Raw genomic sequence first — 13603 nt, 5'->3', positions numbered from 1 at the left:
CGCGGGGCGGCGGACGGGGCGGGAGGCTCAAGGCGGGGATTTGGGCATAACAGGGGATGGAGTGAATCGAGAGGCGTTTGCAAAGGTTAAGGGGGCGGTTAGGGGTTGCCCAGCAGCGTCTTTGCTCTTAAATGGCCTGTGAGAGGTGACAGGGCGGCGGCAGCTCCATGGAGGCCCCCCCGCTGAGGTCCTCCCGTGGCCCCCAGGCACGCTCCCAGGGACATTTACGCGTATCCAGGAAAAATAAAATAAAATAAACTGCGCCCACAGGCCCCTCAGCCGGCCCCGCCGCACTGAGCCCTGCGCATGCGCACACGGCGGGAAGCTGCGAGCCGCGGTATTGCGCATGCGCGACATGGCGTGCCAGCACTGCTGGGGCATAACGCGCATGCGCTGAACTGCCTGTGCCGTCGCCTACCGGGAATTTTGCGCGTGCGCAGTGCTCTTTCTGGCTTCACCGCCCGGAGAGTTGGCGCATGCGTAGAGGGGGGAAGAGCGCGTTCGCACCGCACTGCGCATGCGAGATCCTCCGGTGCGCATGCGCCCTGCTCGTTTCCGCCGTCGCTCAGGCGCTGCTGGAGCGGGAGAGCGGCAGCCGTGTGGAGCCCCGGGCCGGGCGGGCTGAGGAGCCGCCGCTATGGTGTTTTACTTCACCTCCAACGGTGAGTGGGTGAGGGGAGAGCGGCTAGAGGCCTTAGTGCCTGCGGGGGGAGGGCCGGTCTGTGACGGGCCGGGTCCCGCCGCTGTGAGGGGAGCACTGGGCCGCGCCCCCGGCCGGTTCCTCAGAGAGCGGGGCCGTCCGGTAACGGCACGTCCTCCTGCCCCTACCCCTCTCAGCAGCCCCGTTAGTCCTGCCGGTGCCTTTTTGCGAGCGCCCGGGGTTGGGTGTAAAGGACACGGTTTGGGCCGAAATCGGCTACAACTTAAACTCGTTTTAGGAGCTACGAGGTTTCCTGAGCTGAGGAGCCTCTTAGTAGTGGTTGCTAACAGCCTTGAATGAATAGCAGTATCGGTGAGTGACTTCTGAAAAGCTTTCTCAAGTGTGCTGCCGTCGGGAGTTTGTGGGAAGGCTTAATGCATAAATTGTCTCATTATTTTTCCTTTAATATAGACAGATCCATTTTGCTTGCCCATACGAAAAGGTTGGCCACTTCTGAAGCATCAGAAATCTGTGGTTTGATGCAGTATGGGCTGATGATAGGGAGGGTAGTACAGGAATATTCCTTTTTGGTGTGCCCCCAGGCATCTGACCAGTGTATAAACTGTTTGTGAAAGTTTCAGTGTGGTTTTTACCCTCTACCCACTGTACCCACAAGCTAAATTTTATAGCATAGCTTTTCTCCATTCTAGAGAGAAAGTTCTGTAGTGAGAAGGATTTGAGCCTCTGGCTGCTTGATTTTCCTTGGACAAGGCAAGACTTAACAGTCTTGTGAATGTTTCTTAAATAAATTTGTTCTTGGGATTGGTTTAAACCCTTTTCTTCCTCTGTTGTGGCAAGTCAGGCCCTTTACACCCTCAGTGAACAGATGCACTGGCTGTGTTGATCACTTAACCCAGCATGGATGGAAACATTTTCTGCTTATCTGGAGGCTGTTAGGGAGAAGTTCAGAGACTTTCCTGGACTTCCCTTTTAGTGGGGAGGAAAGAGCCTGGTACAGTGCCTGGCACACGTGTAGGGTACCTCAGGGGGTACTAGGAGCAGACAAGCTGCAGTTAACTCTGCTAATGATGTGAACAGTCTCCTTTGGTTTTTAAATGCTAGTTCTGCAGAGGGTTTCTGATGCATTATAATCAGTTTTGCTGCCAGAGAGAGGTCTACAATAAGGCTATTACCATTTGCCTAACATCTGTTGCACTGTTACTAATGTGTGTTAAATCATATGGGTTTTAAGTAATCTCCTCTTTGGTTATGTTAGTGTTCCCCCGCTGTTTTGGCAGGATGAGCTTCATTTTCACAGAACTATCGCTAATGCAATTTTATTTTTGAGCATTTAATTTTACGCTTATGGGTAGTGCCTGTAGTCACAATGATCTCACATTCTCTGGACTCTCCTATGTGTCCAAGGTGGATTTTTTCCCAACCTTTAACTCCCACAGGCATATAATCCTTTCACATTTTTGAATTTCCATTTCTTATTACCTCATTACTAAACTGAAAAGTGTCATCTGGGCTTTGTGCTAGTGATGTTGGATTTCTAATAAAAATGCCCTCAGAAAGGACTGGGTCAGTAAGCAGTTTGGGATCCAAGTCATTTCACTGCCAGAGTGGTAGCACGTAAGTGAAGTGTGTCTGCTATTTTAGTGACTTTGAAAATATGAGGTTAGACACCATATTTTCAAAAGATGCTTTTTGGAGGCAGATTTGGTCACCTGCCTTTCGTTTGTTTGCTCTTAGTCCTTAATTTGTGAGTTGCTTTAGAGAATTCTGTTTGTTCTGCAACAATATATGAAAAACGCAAATCTGTGTTGCTGCAGCAGGTTGTTTCAGCCACGGGCTGTTACAGTGTGAAGCCATCTGCAGAAAACCCGCTCTCAGTAATTCTTCGTGTTGAAGTGCACAGGTGCTGTAGGTCCTCATGAAGAACAGCTAAATTTCAGTGCATCGCTGAGGCTTGTAACTACAGCTGCAGCATTTGCTCACGCACAAGATAATTGTTAAAAATTGTAGAAGCTGGAAACGTGACAATCTGGTAGATAGTGTTGCTGTGAAATTGAGATTTCCCTGCTGCCACATACAAGAACGGAGCATTTTTTTAAGCAGGCTGCTCAGTGATTTCTGCAACAGGACTTCCCTGACTGTAGCACCCTCTTAACTGCTCTGTGTCCATCTCCCAGCTGTGCTGGCCTTCAGTCGAGATGCTGAAGGGACACTTGCTTGGTTTCCCAGAATTGGCAGTGTCTTTACTGCCTGATGGAAGGAGCCCTAAAGAAGAGAAGGACACTGTTTTACGTGTCCCAGTAGGGCACAGATGAGCCAAATGAGTTTATGGAACTTCGGTCTTTCCATTGTGTTGTGAATTTTAATCCTCCCAGGCTACCTGGAGGAGGTTCACATTGGGCTTCTGGTACTTTGGGATGAGCTGTTTCACTCAAGTACCTACAGAATGTTCATCCCAGACTGTAAATACAATGTCAGCCTTTCTGGCTCCAGACATGTGCTTAATTGAACAGATTGTACAATTACACAGATACACTCTGAACCACCTGGATGTTGAGGGGGTTTTGCCCAGAAGGCTGTTCTTTGCTGGATAATCTTCCATGGAAAGCAGTGGAAATGCCACATTCCAAAGTCTGTTGAAGCATTTGGGACAAAATCTGGAAGAAATGCAAAACCATCTTCCTTCGGCCCCCAGGAGAGAAATGGGATGGATGGATGGATGGAGCAGTTTTCATTCTAATTTCTGTGACCAAGACTGGTGCGTTTGTCATTCCTTGCACAGTTTGTCCAAACCCCTTTTGATTTGTTTTCCTCTTTCTATCCCTCAGTTGTTCCTTCTGTTTACACCATTTACATGGGAAAAGATAAGTACGAAAGTAAGTACATTAATGCCTAACGGCTTAGATTTAGATTTGTGGGGATATAAGGTCATTTTGAAAGGATGTCTTTGTATGTGTTAATTCAATATATTGTTTGAAAACTTGTTCATCCTTGCAAGTGATTCTGACTTACCCCTCTGAAATCCACTGTGTTACTTTTATTTAGGATAAATAAATTTTGTAAATCCACTAGACAGTGTAACTGCCTTCAAATACAAGTGAAAACTAAATTCACTGGGAAAAAAAATCTGTCTAGAGAAAAATACTGTTTTTCGGGTTGCGTTTGGTAACTTTTTACAAACCAACCTTCCATTTCCCTGCTCAGTCTGTATTTTTGCCCTCTCCAGTGAGCATTCGTACTCTGTAGGTTTCCTGTGCCCATCCTTTCCCTCATGGTAAAGGTTACGGTTCTGCTGCTCTTCCTGTTTCCACATCAGTAGTTGATGTGAAACCGGGTGTCTTACTCCAAGGGAAGAGTGTTAGTGTGGCTATTTTGAAGATTTGCCCTGAAAGTCTCCCCCCATTAGATCAATATTTGAAGAAACATATTTTCACTTAAAAATTTCAAAATTACGTGATGGAGGTGTTCCTGGCTTACCTGTTTCTGCCATACGTGGAGCAGACAGGTGCAGCATTAAAACCCTTTTCTCTTTCGGTTCAGTCGCCATGCAGTGGCTGACCAACAGCAGAGGATTCCTGCTCGACAGGTAGTTGGATTTGTTGTTGATGAGGTCCTGGGCTTTGCTCATTGATGCTTTTATTCCTACAGATGAAGATCTAATAAAGTATGGCTGGCCTGAAGATATCTGGTAGGTGCTGAAACAAATTGCCTTTCATTATGTACCCGAGTCAAATGATTGTAACAACCCTCTTGCTTCCACAGGCACTGTAGAGTCTCTTTTTTTCCAAGGCCACTTAGCAGTTTAAATACAATCCCAGGGTGGAGGTGGATTGAAGAAGACCTGGGTGCAGCTGTTGGGACCCCACTGATTCTGAATTCATTCCCCTGCACCTCCCCCTTGACCGCCCCCCGCTTTGTTCATCATAGGAGCTGGCCCCTTTGTGAAGCTTTTGGGGGTTTTTCTGTGCATGGAGCTGCTGGAGTAGCAATAACCTGAATAATTCCATACATGGATATTTATGTTTCAGAATATAGGTGCTAGCTTGCTGTTACTCTTTCTGTGTTTGGGAAATGAGCAGAGTTAAAGGAGAAGGGCAGCTTGGTATTTGTAAGAGAGCACACCTCCTGAGTCAAGCAAGAGTATCAGATCCTGGATGTCCACACACACAGAGAAGCAAAACCAGCAAAACCAAAAGGCTAACAGAGGACAGGCAGAGTGGAGGCATCAACATGTGAAATCACGGAGCAGACGGGGCCTGGGGATGGAGCCAGAAGTTTTTTAAGCAACAGTAAATGCTGTGCCTAGAGAAAACTGTCTGTTGTCTCCCAGTGCCTTTTCCTCTGTGTCACCCCTGTGTGTGCTGTGCGCATGTACTGGCCTGTCCTGTAAAACAGCCGATGCCATCTCAGGAGTTGCAGTTGGTGAGCAGGAGCAGAGGAGTTTGATATTTTGATTCCTGCCAGGTGAAAGCCGTGTCTGCTTTAAGCAGACCTGCTAGAGCTTTGGCCAGGCAGGCAAAAGGAAGCGCTCTGTCATGTGTGGGTTGGTTTTGGCTCACAAGGTCTCATCGGAAGAGAAAACAAGGGCAGGGGAGTTCGCAAACCTGTTAGCAGCAATTCACAGCATCTTTGCTGGCTGGATTAGTCCATAAAGTTTCCAAACTGATAAGGTTTGAGAGATGTTTAGGAAGGAGTTAGCTTGCTTCCAGGCACTATTGCACAGACCAGCTGTATCACAGTTGCCGCCCTCTCCTTTGCTAACAGTTTCTAACAAGAAGCACCATGTGGATTGTGCTCCTTCTTGCTCTTCAAAGTGGCCTCTGCCAGGATGAGCTGAGATGTCTTGGTAGGACTGAAGCTTGAATAGGTAGTATCTAACACACTCTGTAGAGGATGTTTTGTCAGCAGTCAGCTAACTGGCAAGGGAATATTTTTTCTTTTCTAGCAGAAGAGATTGTACTTCAGCTGAATAACACACTGTTGTAGCAGTATCACATTAATTTTCTGTCTCATGTTTGTCCTATCACTACATAATTTAAGGTATGTCTACACTGTTATTTAGGAATGACCTTGAGATTCATTCTCAAATTGCCTGAACCATGAAAGTCATCTTTTCCCACCTCTTTTGTATCTTGTAGCTCACACTGACATCTATGTTGTTTTTTTTGTATCCTGGTGCCATCTCAACAAAATATCCTAGGTCCTCTTGCGGAGGCCTCCTGGGAATTGTTCTAATGGTGTCTGGCACTTTTTAGACTTATCTTTAAGAGGGATCCAGTGGAGCTGGGGTAGGAGGCTCAGGAGGTACAAGTGAGAGTTCATGTGTTGGTGCTGGAGTGTTTTCTGTCTTGCAGCAGGAAGGAAAAAGTCCAGTTATATTAAAAAGGAAGTGGTGGAAAGAAAGGTTGGGAGGTAACATGAGATCAGTTTCCCCCCTCTGTCCTTGGAAGTCTGCAGGGTTGGAGTGAGTGTTGATCAGGACAGAGGCTTAAAAAATAGGTGATTATGGTAAAAACACAGTCAAGTTAGAAGAGGTCTGGAGAAGGGCAGCTGGAGCCATTGAGGAGATGAACAGCTGTGCTGTAAGGATGGACTGGAGTGGAGACCTCTCTTCAGTCTGGTAGGGAGGCAGGGTGATCGAGGCTTATGAAATCTTGGAGACAGTGAATGAAGTGAATGCAGAACTGGTGTTCACCTGCTGTTGGGACTGGTACCCACTGAAACCACTAGGCATGGTAAACTTCCCAGGCAGCATTGCCTGTTCCCGCTGTTGGAGGCAGAGCACTGGGCTGCTCCGTTAGTACTGACCAGTGGGAAATTTGGGGGATTTTTTACTCCATGATGTTGAGACTAGTCATGTAAGTGGTGAAGCAGTGCCTGCTGCAGAGTTCACGAGTTTGCTGTTCCTCTTAAGAATACATAGACAGATCAAAACACCACATACACAGGCTCATGCTGTGAGTGTTGCCTGCATGTAGTATAACATTTCAAAGAAAAAAAGGGAGGGGGAATGGGTTTTTATTTTTTCAGTCTCCCATTGAGAGGACTGATGTTTCTTGAAGGATAGGCTCTGACTCCCTTGCCTGCTTTTAAACATGAACATTTCTATACTTTAGTCATCCATGGAGTGGCTATTTTGTCACTTGTTAGGAAGTAAATCTTTCAGAACAGATCACCGTCTCTTATCCTCTGTTAAATGTGCTTTTTTTATTCTGTAGGTTTCATGTGGATAAGCTCTCTTCCGCGCATGTGTACCTTCGGTTACACAAGGTAATCCTGTGACACGTACATTTAAAAACATTAATATTCACTCGCATAAGAACTGCATGTGCCCATTCTGCAGTGATTCCTGCGCAAGAGACCATCTTTGCTTACGTGAACTGCTACAGTCTGCAGGGCTCCCTCAGGGTGCAGGTAACCACCAGTGTGGGGAGACTGAATTTACAGCCTCTGTTAACCAAATAACGTGGGGAGGAGCAGGAAGTATAACATGGCCCAACAGAACAATTGATTTCTGGCTTGACACCAAGCGTATGTCTAGGAACCATCACCCACTAAATGAGGATACCTTTCAGAAAAACAGGTTGCAAGTCGCTCATAGTGCTTCAAGCCTCTCCTCACAAATGCCACAGAAGACTCCAGTCTTGTAAAATGTGGAGCGTAGAGGTCTTGGCTGTGTTTGTAGATGATCATGCCCTGCTTCCTGGCTTTTGTGTGCTCATCAGTCCCTACAGCCCCCTGCCGCAAGCTGCTCACGTTGCCTTGCTCTGTCACAGGGGCAGACGGTGGATGACATTCCTAAAGAAGTTTTGATAGACTGTGCCCATCTAGTGAAGGCGAATAGCATTCAAGGTAATACCGATTCCCGGGAAATCGGTGTGAGATGTTTGCGGCGAGTGTTTCTGGTCCACACGAGCGTGTGGTTTTTTGGATCAAACACTTGTGACATTTCTGCTGTGGTGCTCTCTGTTAAGCCTGTGCCAGCGGGTCTTACAGGAAGCAGATGTCGCTTGCAGCTGCTGGGGCTGCCTGTTACACTTTTGTAAGGAGGAATTTTAAATCTCAGAAATTCCTGTTTGTGCCTCCATATTACTGTCTGAGCCAAGGAGGCCTTGCAGTCTCTTCTCTAACACCACCTTGGGGCCCCCTTCCATAGTAATCACTCTTCTGGCAAAGACGGTCTCCATCTGGAGTTCGTTAACACTGCTGCAGCGCTCATGTTACTGCAGAAAATGATGTCGTGGTGTTCTTCCGTTTCACTGTAACACTGGAAGGGCTTCTCCGTTTTCGTCTTTCTTGCCTAGCTAGTAATGTTTGTGACAGGAATAACTGCCAGTGTTTCCATGTTCACGGAAGGCTTTAAGACCTCTTTCAGCAGGGAGAGAACTGAAATGTTTCCCTTCTCCCTTGCTTCCTAGGTTGCAAGATGAACAACGTCAATGTTGTATACACGCCATGGACTAACCTGAAGAAGACTGCAGACATGGATGTGGGGCAGATTGGCTTTCACAGGCAGAAGGATGTAAGTGTTTGCTGTAAGCCAGTGACGGTGACCTGGTGGCAGACTGTAACGTTTCCATGTTAGGAGATGGGTGGTTTGTCTTCAGCGTTTGCCTTAAAGCCAGGGAATCATCCACTCTTGAAGCCTAAGAGAGATCCTAGGAGCATGTTTGGACTTGCCTGAACGTCACCTGAAAATCCATGGTTGAGTGTTGGCCTGTAGCAGAGTGTAGCCTGTGCAGCGTGTGTTTCCAAACTGCAGCATGGTGTAGCTGATGAGTCTTTGCTGATGCCGAATGGTATCATGTGTTAGTCTGTGCTATCCGTTTGAATTTATCTCCACTGAAATCATCTCTTACCAGAGCTGAAGAGCCTGCATATGAGCAGTCACTTTGGATCAGCTCACAGACAGTACTGTAACCACACGTCTGGAAGGGCTCAGGACTTGAACTTGCTGGGCAAAGGAGGGCTGTGTGGGGTCCTGGGGGTGTCTGATGCTGTGCTCGCTCTACTGTCTCTGCTCCAAGAGCTGTCTCACCCTGGTGCTGCCTCTGAATTTGTTAAACCTGTTAAAAGGCCAAGCTGCTTAGCTTTGGTGTAGGGTCAAGCCAGTGTACTAAGGTATTCCCGAGCCTGACCTAGTGTCCACAGATAATGTTATGCTTAAGTTGTAGTTATGTACCTTGGCTGCTGGGAGAGAAGGCTCTCTAGGGGTGCAGTTGTTTGGCTAGAACAGGTCTGTACCAGGGCAAGAAATGCTAAAACCCCTGCAGTCAACAAGCAGCGTGTGTGCTTCTCTTTCTGAAATGGGTCTGCAGAGACTTCATGCCACCTCTTCAGGAATTGGCAGAGACTGGTTCTTGTCTCTTGGCTTCTTTGTTGAGGCATGTGCCAAGAAACAAAATTATTAATGGTTATGTACTTAGCAATGCTTATGCTTATTAGCTATGTGCTTCTGAGTGTTGGGAGTGGGCCTCTTTTTGCTGTTACACAACCTGCTGAATAGGCCTTGGTGGCAGTGATTTTCCTTAGCATCTGTTTTTGTGGGATTCAGCCATGTGTAAAGTGGAAATAGGGTGTTTTCTTTCCGTTGAGAAAGTGCCAGAATAAAAGTATTTTTTTATAAGGATCACAGTTTTTTGCACTCCAAAGGTGAAAATGCTGACAGTGGAGAAGAAGGTGAACGAGATCCTGAACCGGCTAGAGAAGACAAAAGTGGAGCGCTTCCCAGACCTGGCGGCTGAGAAGGAAGCCAGGGACAGAGAGGAGAGAAATGAGAAAAAAGCCCAGATCCAAGAGATGAAGCGGAAGGAAAAGGAAGAGATGAAGAAGAAGAAAGAGCTGGAAGAACTTAGGTAAGTAATAAATTGTAGTGCCAACTTCTAACTATTGCAGTTTTCATTGGTGCTGGGAGGGAGTCATGGGTCAGCAGTTTCTGTTTAATAGTTGGCTTGGCATTACTCAGTGTTCAGCTGACCTGCTCTGGCATAGACGTCTGCATGGCCCAGTGATTTCCTTTGTCTTTAGAATAAATGTGTTTTCCCCATTTCTCCTAAAATAAACCTGCACGTTAAACCATTGTTAAAAGAAAGGACTGAGCCTTTTGAAACCTGTCCCTAACTTGGGTGAAATTGGGCAAGCAGCTTGGCACTCTGTCATTGGGATGGGAGCAATTGCTTCCAGCTTTGCGTGAGCCTTGGAAAGCACTGAGCCTTTGCTAGAGTTCTTCAGCTTCCTCTTGCATCACTGATGTTAACTAAAACATGTGTGAATCCTCAGTCACACGCTCCTTTAAACACAGAATGAGGGATGGTGTTTTGAAATGTCATATTGACCTTTCTGTCCATACCACAGCATGTGTGAGCTTGTTCCTTAGTACTGACGGCCCTGTACAGCACTGGACGTATCCACTGGCTTGCCCCAAAAACTTGCTTTTAAGCTTTAGTAAGTTTTGTTTATCTGTAAATGACAGTGAAACCAGAATTTGAAAAACTCTGGGATTTTGTGAGTGATTCAACACATGTAGAGGTCAGAAATGAGAGCTTAGAGAAGCAAACTAAACTGGGGAGAAGTCACCAGCAGGCACGTCTGTGCTACAGAGTAAGGGGCCTGCCTGCTTATTTAACCTCGCCCCAGAGCTGCCTCTTGGCCATCCCCCAAAGTAAAGGATTTTCTACCTCCTGGGATGATCTAGCTGGTAGTTCCAGAACAAAAATGTGGAGGAGTCTGCATAGTGCCTGGGCTTTGTCTGGTTGTTTTAATTAGCCGAAGAGTATGAGATAAGCAAATACAGGTCCAGCCTGCCTGAGTTCAGAAAGGAAGAAAATTTGTTTTTCTGTTACTTGGTCCTGTTTTATCAAAACGCCTCTCTGTTGGTGGGTTTTGAAAATGTATTGTGCAAGATGATGTAATTTCTCTTCCAGGAGCTACTCATCCTTAATGAAGGCTGAGAACATGTCCTCCAATCAGGTAAGACTGCCCACAGAAACCTTTCAGACAGCTGAAATTCAATGCGGGATCATGATGGTACAGCTCCCGCATTGCAGTCTGGTTTTGGTGACTCCTGCATGACAGAGCACATCTCTGTCACCCCTTCTCGGTGAAGGACACTGTCACTTTCCTCCACTTTCCGAGAGGGCCCTATTGCTTGTATGTCAGCCAGGAGGAGTCTGTGCTGCTGGAAGTGTGTGCAAAGGTCCTCCCAGTCCCCTTCCCACCCAAGTGAAAGAACAGATGGAGTCTGAAGTGGGGCACCAGGCTTGACTCTCCTTGTGAGCTGTTTGGGCATAACCTGGCTCGTGAGCTGAGGAGGTCTCCCTAATGGCAACCATGACCTGCATATGCCACCTTGTTACTTCAAGGGGGGGGGGAAATGCACATTTTTAACAAGAAGTAAACTGGAGGTGTAAGGACAACAGTTTGGGGAGGGATGAATATAGGTGCTGAGGGGCAGAAGAGGAAGCTTGAAGGGATGTGCTTGCAGAGAGCAAGCAGGTGTTGGCCTGGGACTGAAGCAGTATAACATGGCTGCAGTCTGACGGTGGAAAAGGAGCCAAAATGGAGAGGAACGCAGGCCAGCAGGAGGGAAATGAGGAGGTGGGTCACAGGAGGGCTGGGGGCTGAAGTTCAGAAGAGGCCCTGGTGTGCACTGGATGCACCTGTGCTTTGCCTGAGGTCTGGCACGTCTGCAGCTTCCTCCTTGGTGGGACCTTGAGTGAATGGATCTTGGAGCTCCTCTGAGTCACCCTCAGTTCAAAATCCACCTTTCGTATCCTAGTTCCTGACTAACTGCTTAGAGGAGTGTGTGGTTTTCAAGAATCCTTGCTTTTCCTCCTGGTTGGCATGCAGATGCCCTTTGAAACTTGAACTGGGTTGAAGTATAAGCATCTCCTGACATGAACAAGCAGGCTGTGCCCGGTTAGTGACACTTGCCAGGGAGAGGCATGGTGGAAATGCTGTGCAGGGAGTCTCCTCCTCTCTGCACTTGACTCCCGCGTGGTGCCAGACTGCTTTCCTTCTCCTGAGTCAGAAAGAAACTCAGGTTGTGATATGGAGATGGTCCACAAAGCTGCTGGTGAGAGCCTGTTCTCTGGTTCCTCCCAGATCGCAGCAGATGGGCTGCAGTTTCAGGGAAGTGATACATCGCAGGGACAGCAAATAGCAACTGCTGTTTCACAACGCAGAGCCTCACACAGAGCTGTTCCTGCTCCAGAGCTGTTGAGCATCCGTTTGGTCTGATTTCGCGGTGTTTGTACCGAAATGGCAGGAAACCAGAATAAATGGCAATTCTGAAATCCTGCTGAATGCACCATTTCACCATTTTCCGTTTTAATGTGCACAATGATCCTGATTTGTCTTTCTTCCCACAGGATGGCAACGATTCAGATGACTTTATGTAAATAAAGTCTCTCTCCTTTCTCAATCATGAGGTGGTTTGGGATGTCTTAATATGTCACCATCGCTAAGAATGCCAAAAAAAAACCCAAAAAGTGAACTCTGACTCCATTTCTTCAGAACCTGGTTGGTTCTCCCGGCAGCCTAACCAGCTCTGTGCCATGGACAGCTTCTAAAGGGAGAAGATCTATATGTCTGCACATACATCTCTTTTTTCAGGGACATGGGTGGAAGGAAGCAGAATTGATGTTTCAGTTCTACAAAGACAATGATATTTATTCTAGGGAAGGGATTGATGTAGCTTTTAATCCAACGAGATTTAAAGAAAGGAAAACAAATTTGTGCTGTCTCACCGCTGTCCTGGCAGCGGAGTGACTTGGAAACAGTTGCTATTAACTCGGTTTGTACACGAACGTGGTGCTGCCGACTGCGTAACTCTTCTCTTCGTGCTGGTGATGGTCAGCAAAGCTGGGGGATCCCTCTACAGTTGGAGGGTGTAAATTTGGACAAGCTCATAGCTGCTTTGCAGGCCTCCCCAGCCCTTGCTGGCAGTAAATCTGGTGGCTCCTCATTTAATACAGAGCTACAGATGATGAAGACTGAGCTCGGCTGTTGTTGCAGCCTACATGAGCATGACCACTGGCTGTGATATGTGCCTTTAGCACAGAATGAGAATAGCCCCACGGTGTATTTTCTTTTAAATTACGCTTGATTCCTGGGCTGTTCCTTGGAAACCTTCTCTGGAGAGAGAAGTTTGTGAAGAAGAGTTGAGTTTTGCGCGGCGTCTGTACCTGTCCAGGCCAGAGCTCTTGCCTGAGCCCTCTGTAAGGTTTCGTGGATAAGTCTGTACAAAACGGTCGCGATAATCCTTGCAGCACCTGTATATATGTCACGATTAAATTCATACCATGCTGATAAAATGTGCTGCTAGGTGGGAGTTACCTGGTGTGCTCATGCCTCTGAGAAGGAGCAGAGCTGTGCAGTGTGCAGTGTCTCCTCAGGCAGCAGAAAGCCACACAGAGCACAGCCGTGCTGAGGGGGGACAGCAAAAGTCTATGAAAGTCTGGTTTTGGGGTGCATCTCTGGATGCTGCAGACTCGCCTGCAGCCTCGGCCGGGCAGGAGGTGCGGGAAAAGCCCCTCTGCCTTTGGCCTTGCTTCTCCCTGGTGCGAAGCGAGGATGTCTCCTGGTGCAGGAGTGGATTTTGGGGTCGGAATAGGCAAAAGGGAAGCGCTCCTTAACCAACTGAAGAGACCTTAAGTCTCATCACAGAATTACTGAATTACTGCAGGAGAAAAAAACCTACCCTGCTACACGGGCAAGTCCCAATAATGCATTTAAACTTATTTGATGTGCTTCCCAGCATCTTCCCTCTGGGTCCTGAGGGTGTGGGGTTGGGACTGGGGAGGGCGAGGGGGTCCAGGCCCTTGTCAGCCCCCAGTTCCTTGCTGGGAGGAAGAGCAGGGTGGGCTGCTCATGTCCTGTCTCAGCTCGGGCTGACCTGAGCCTGGGGGGGCGAGGAGCTGGGGGGACCCCGTCTCCGGTACCTCC

The 13603-nt window shown here is 47.6% G+C and overlaps 1 protein-coding gene across 2 annotated transcripts; it reads left to right on the top strand.

Annotated features, from left to right (window-relative positions):
- The first annotated feature begins 510 nt into the window (after positions 1–510).
- On the top strand, positions 511–12083 carry CCDC25 (coiled-coil domain containing 25). Of its 2 annotated transcripts, XM_069805450.1 has the most exons (9): positions 514–662; positions 3487–3534; positions 4307–4346; positions 6877–6928; positions 7435–7510; positions 8077–8180; positions 9311–9513; positions 10582–10627; positions 12028–12083. In XM_069805450.1, exons 1-9 carry the CDS (start codon positions 638–640, stop codon positions 12055–12057), a joined length of 624 nt encoding a protein of 207 aa, XP_069661551.1. In that variant the 5' UTR covers positions 514–637; the 3' UTR covers positions 12058–12083. The 2 variants fall into 2 exon arrangements, with proteins under 2 accessions (XP_069661552.1, XP_069661551.1); XM_069805451.1 differs by lacking the exons at positions 10582–10627; positions 12028–12083 and having other exon boundaries at positions 511–662; positions 9294–9513.
- Positions 12084–13603: the final 1520 nt, after the last annotated feature.

Source organism: Haliaeetus albicilla, chromosome 18, assembly GCF_947461875.1.
Source record: "Haliaeetus albicilla chromosome 18, bHalAlb1.1, whole genome shotgun sequence".
In the NCBI taxonomy this organism is placed as follows: domain Eukaryota; kingdom Metazoa; phylum Chordata; class Aves; order Accipitriformes; family Accipitridae; genus Haliaeetus; species Haliaeetus albicilla.
This window is presented reverse-complemented; position numbering and strand designations above follow the sequence as displayed.

Bases quoted from the DNA above. Each gene is read 5' to 3' on its own strand.
- CCDC25 (XM_069805450.1), top strand. From the start codon at position 638: ATGGTGTTTTACTTCACCTCCAACG. The intron at 663-3,486 runs GTGAGTGGGTGA...TCTATCCCTCAG, and splicing joins GTTTTACTTCACCTCCAACG to TTGTTCCTTCTGTTTACACC. The intron at 4,347-6,876 runs GTAGGTGCTGAA...TTTATTCTGTAG, and splicing joins GGCTGGCCTGAAGATATCTG to GTTTCATGTGGATAAGCTCT.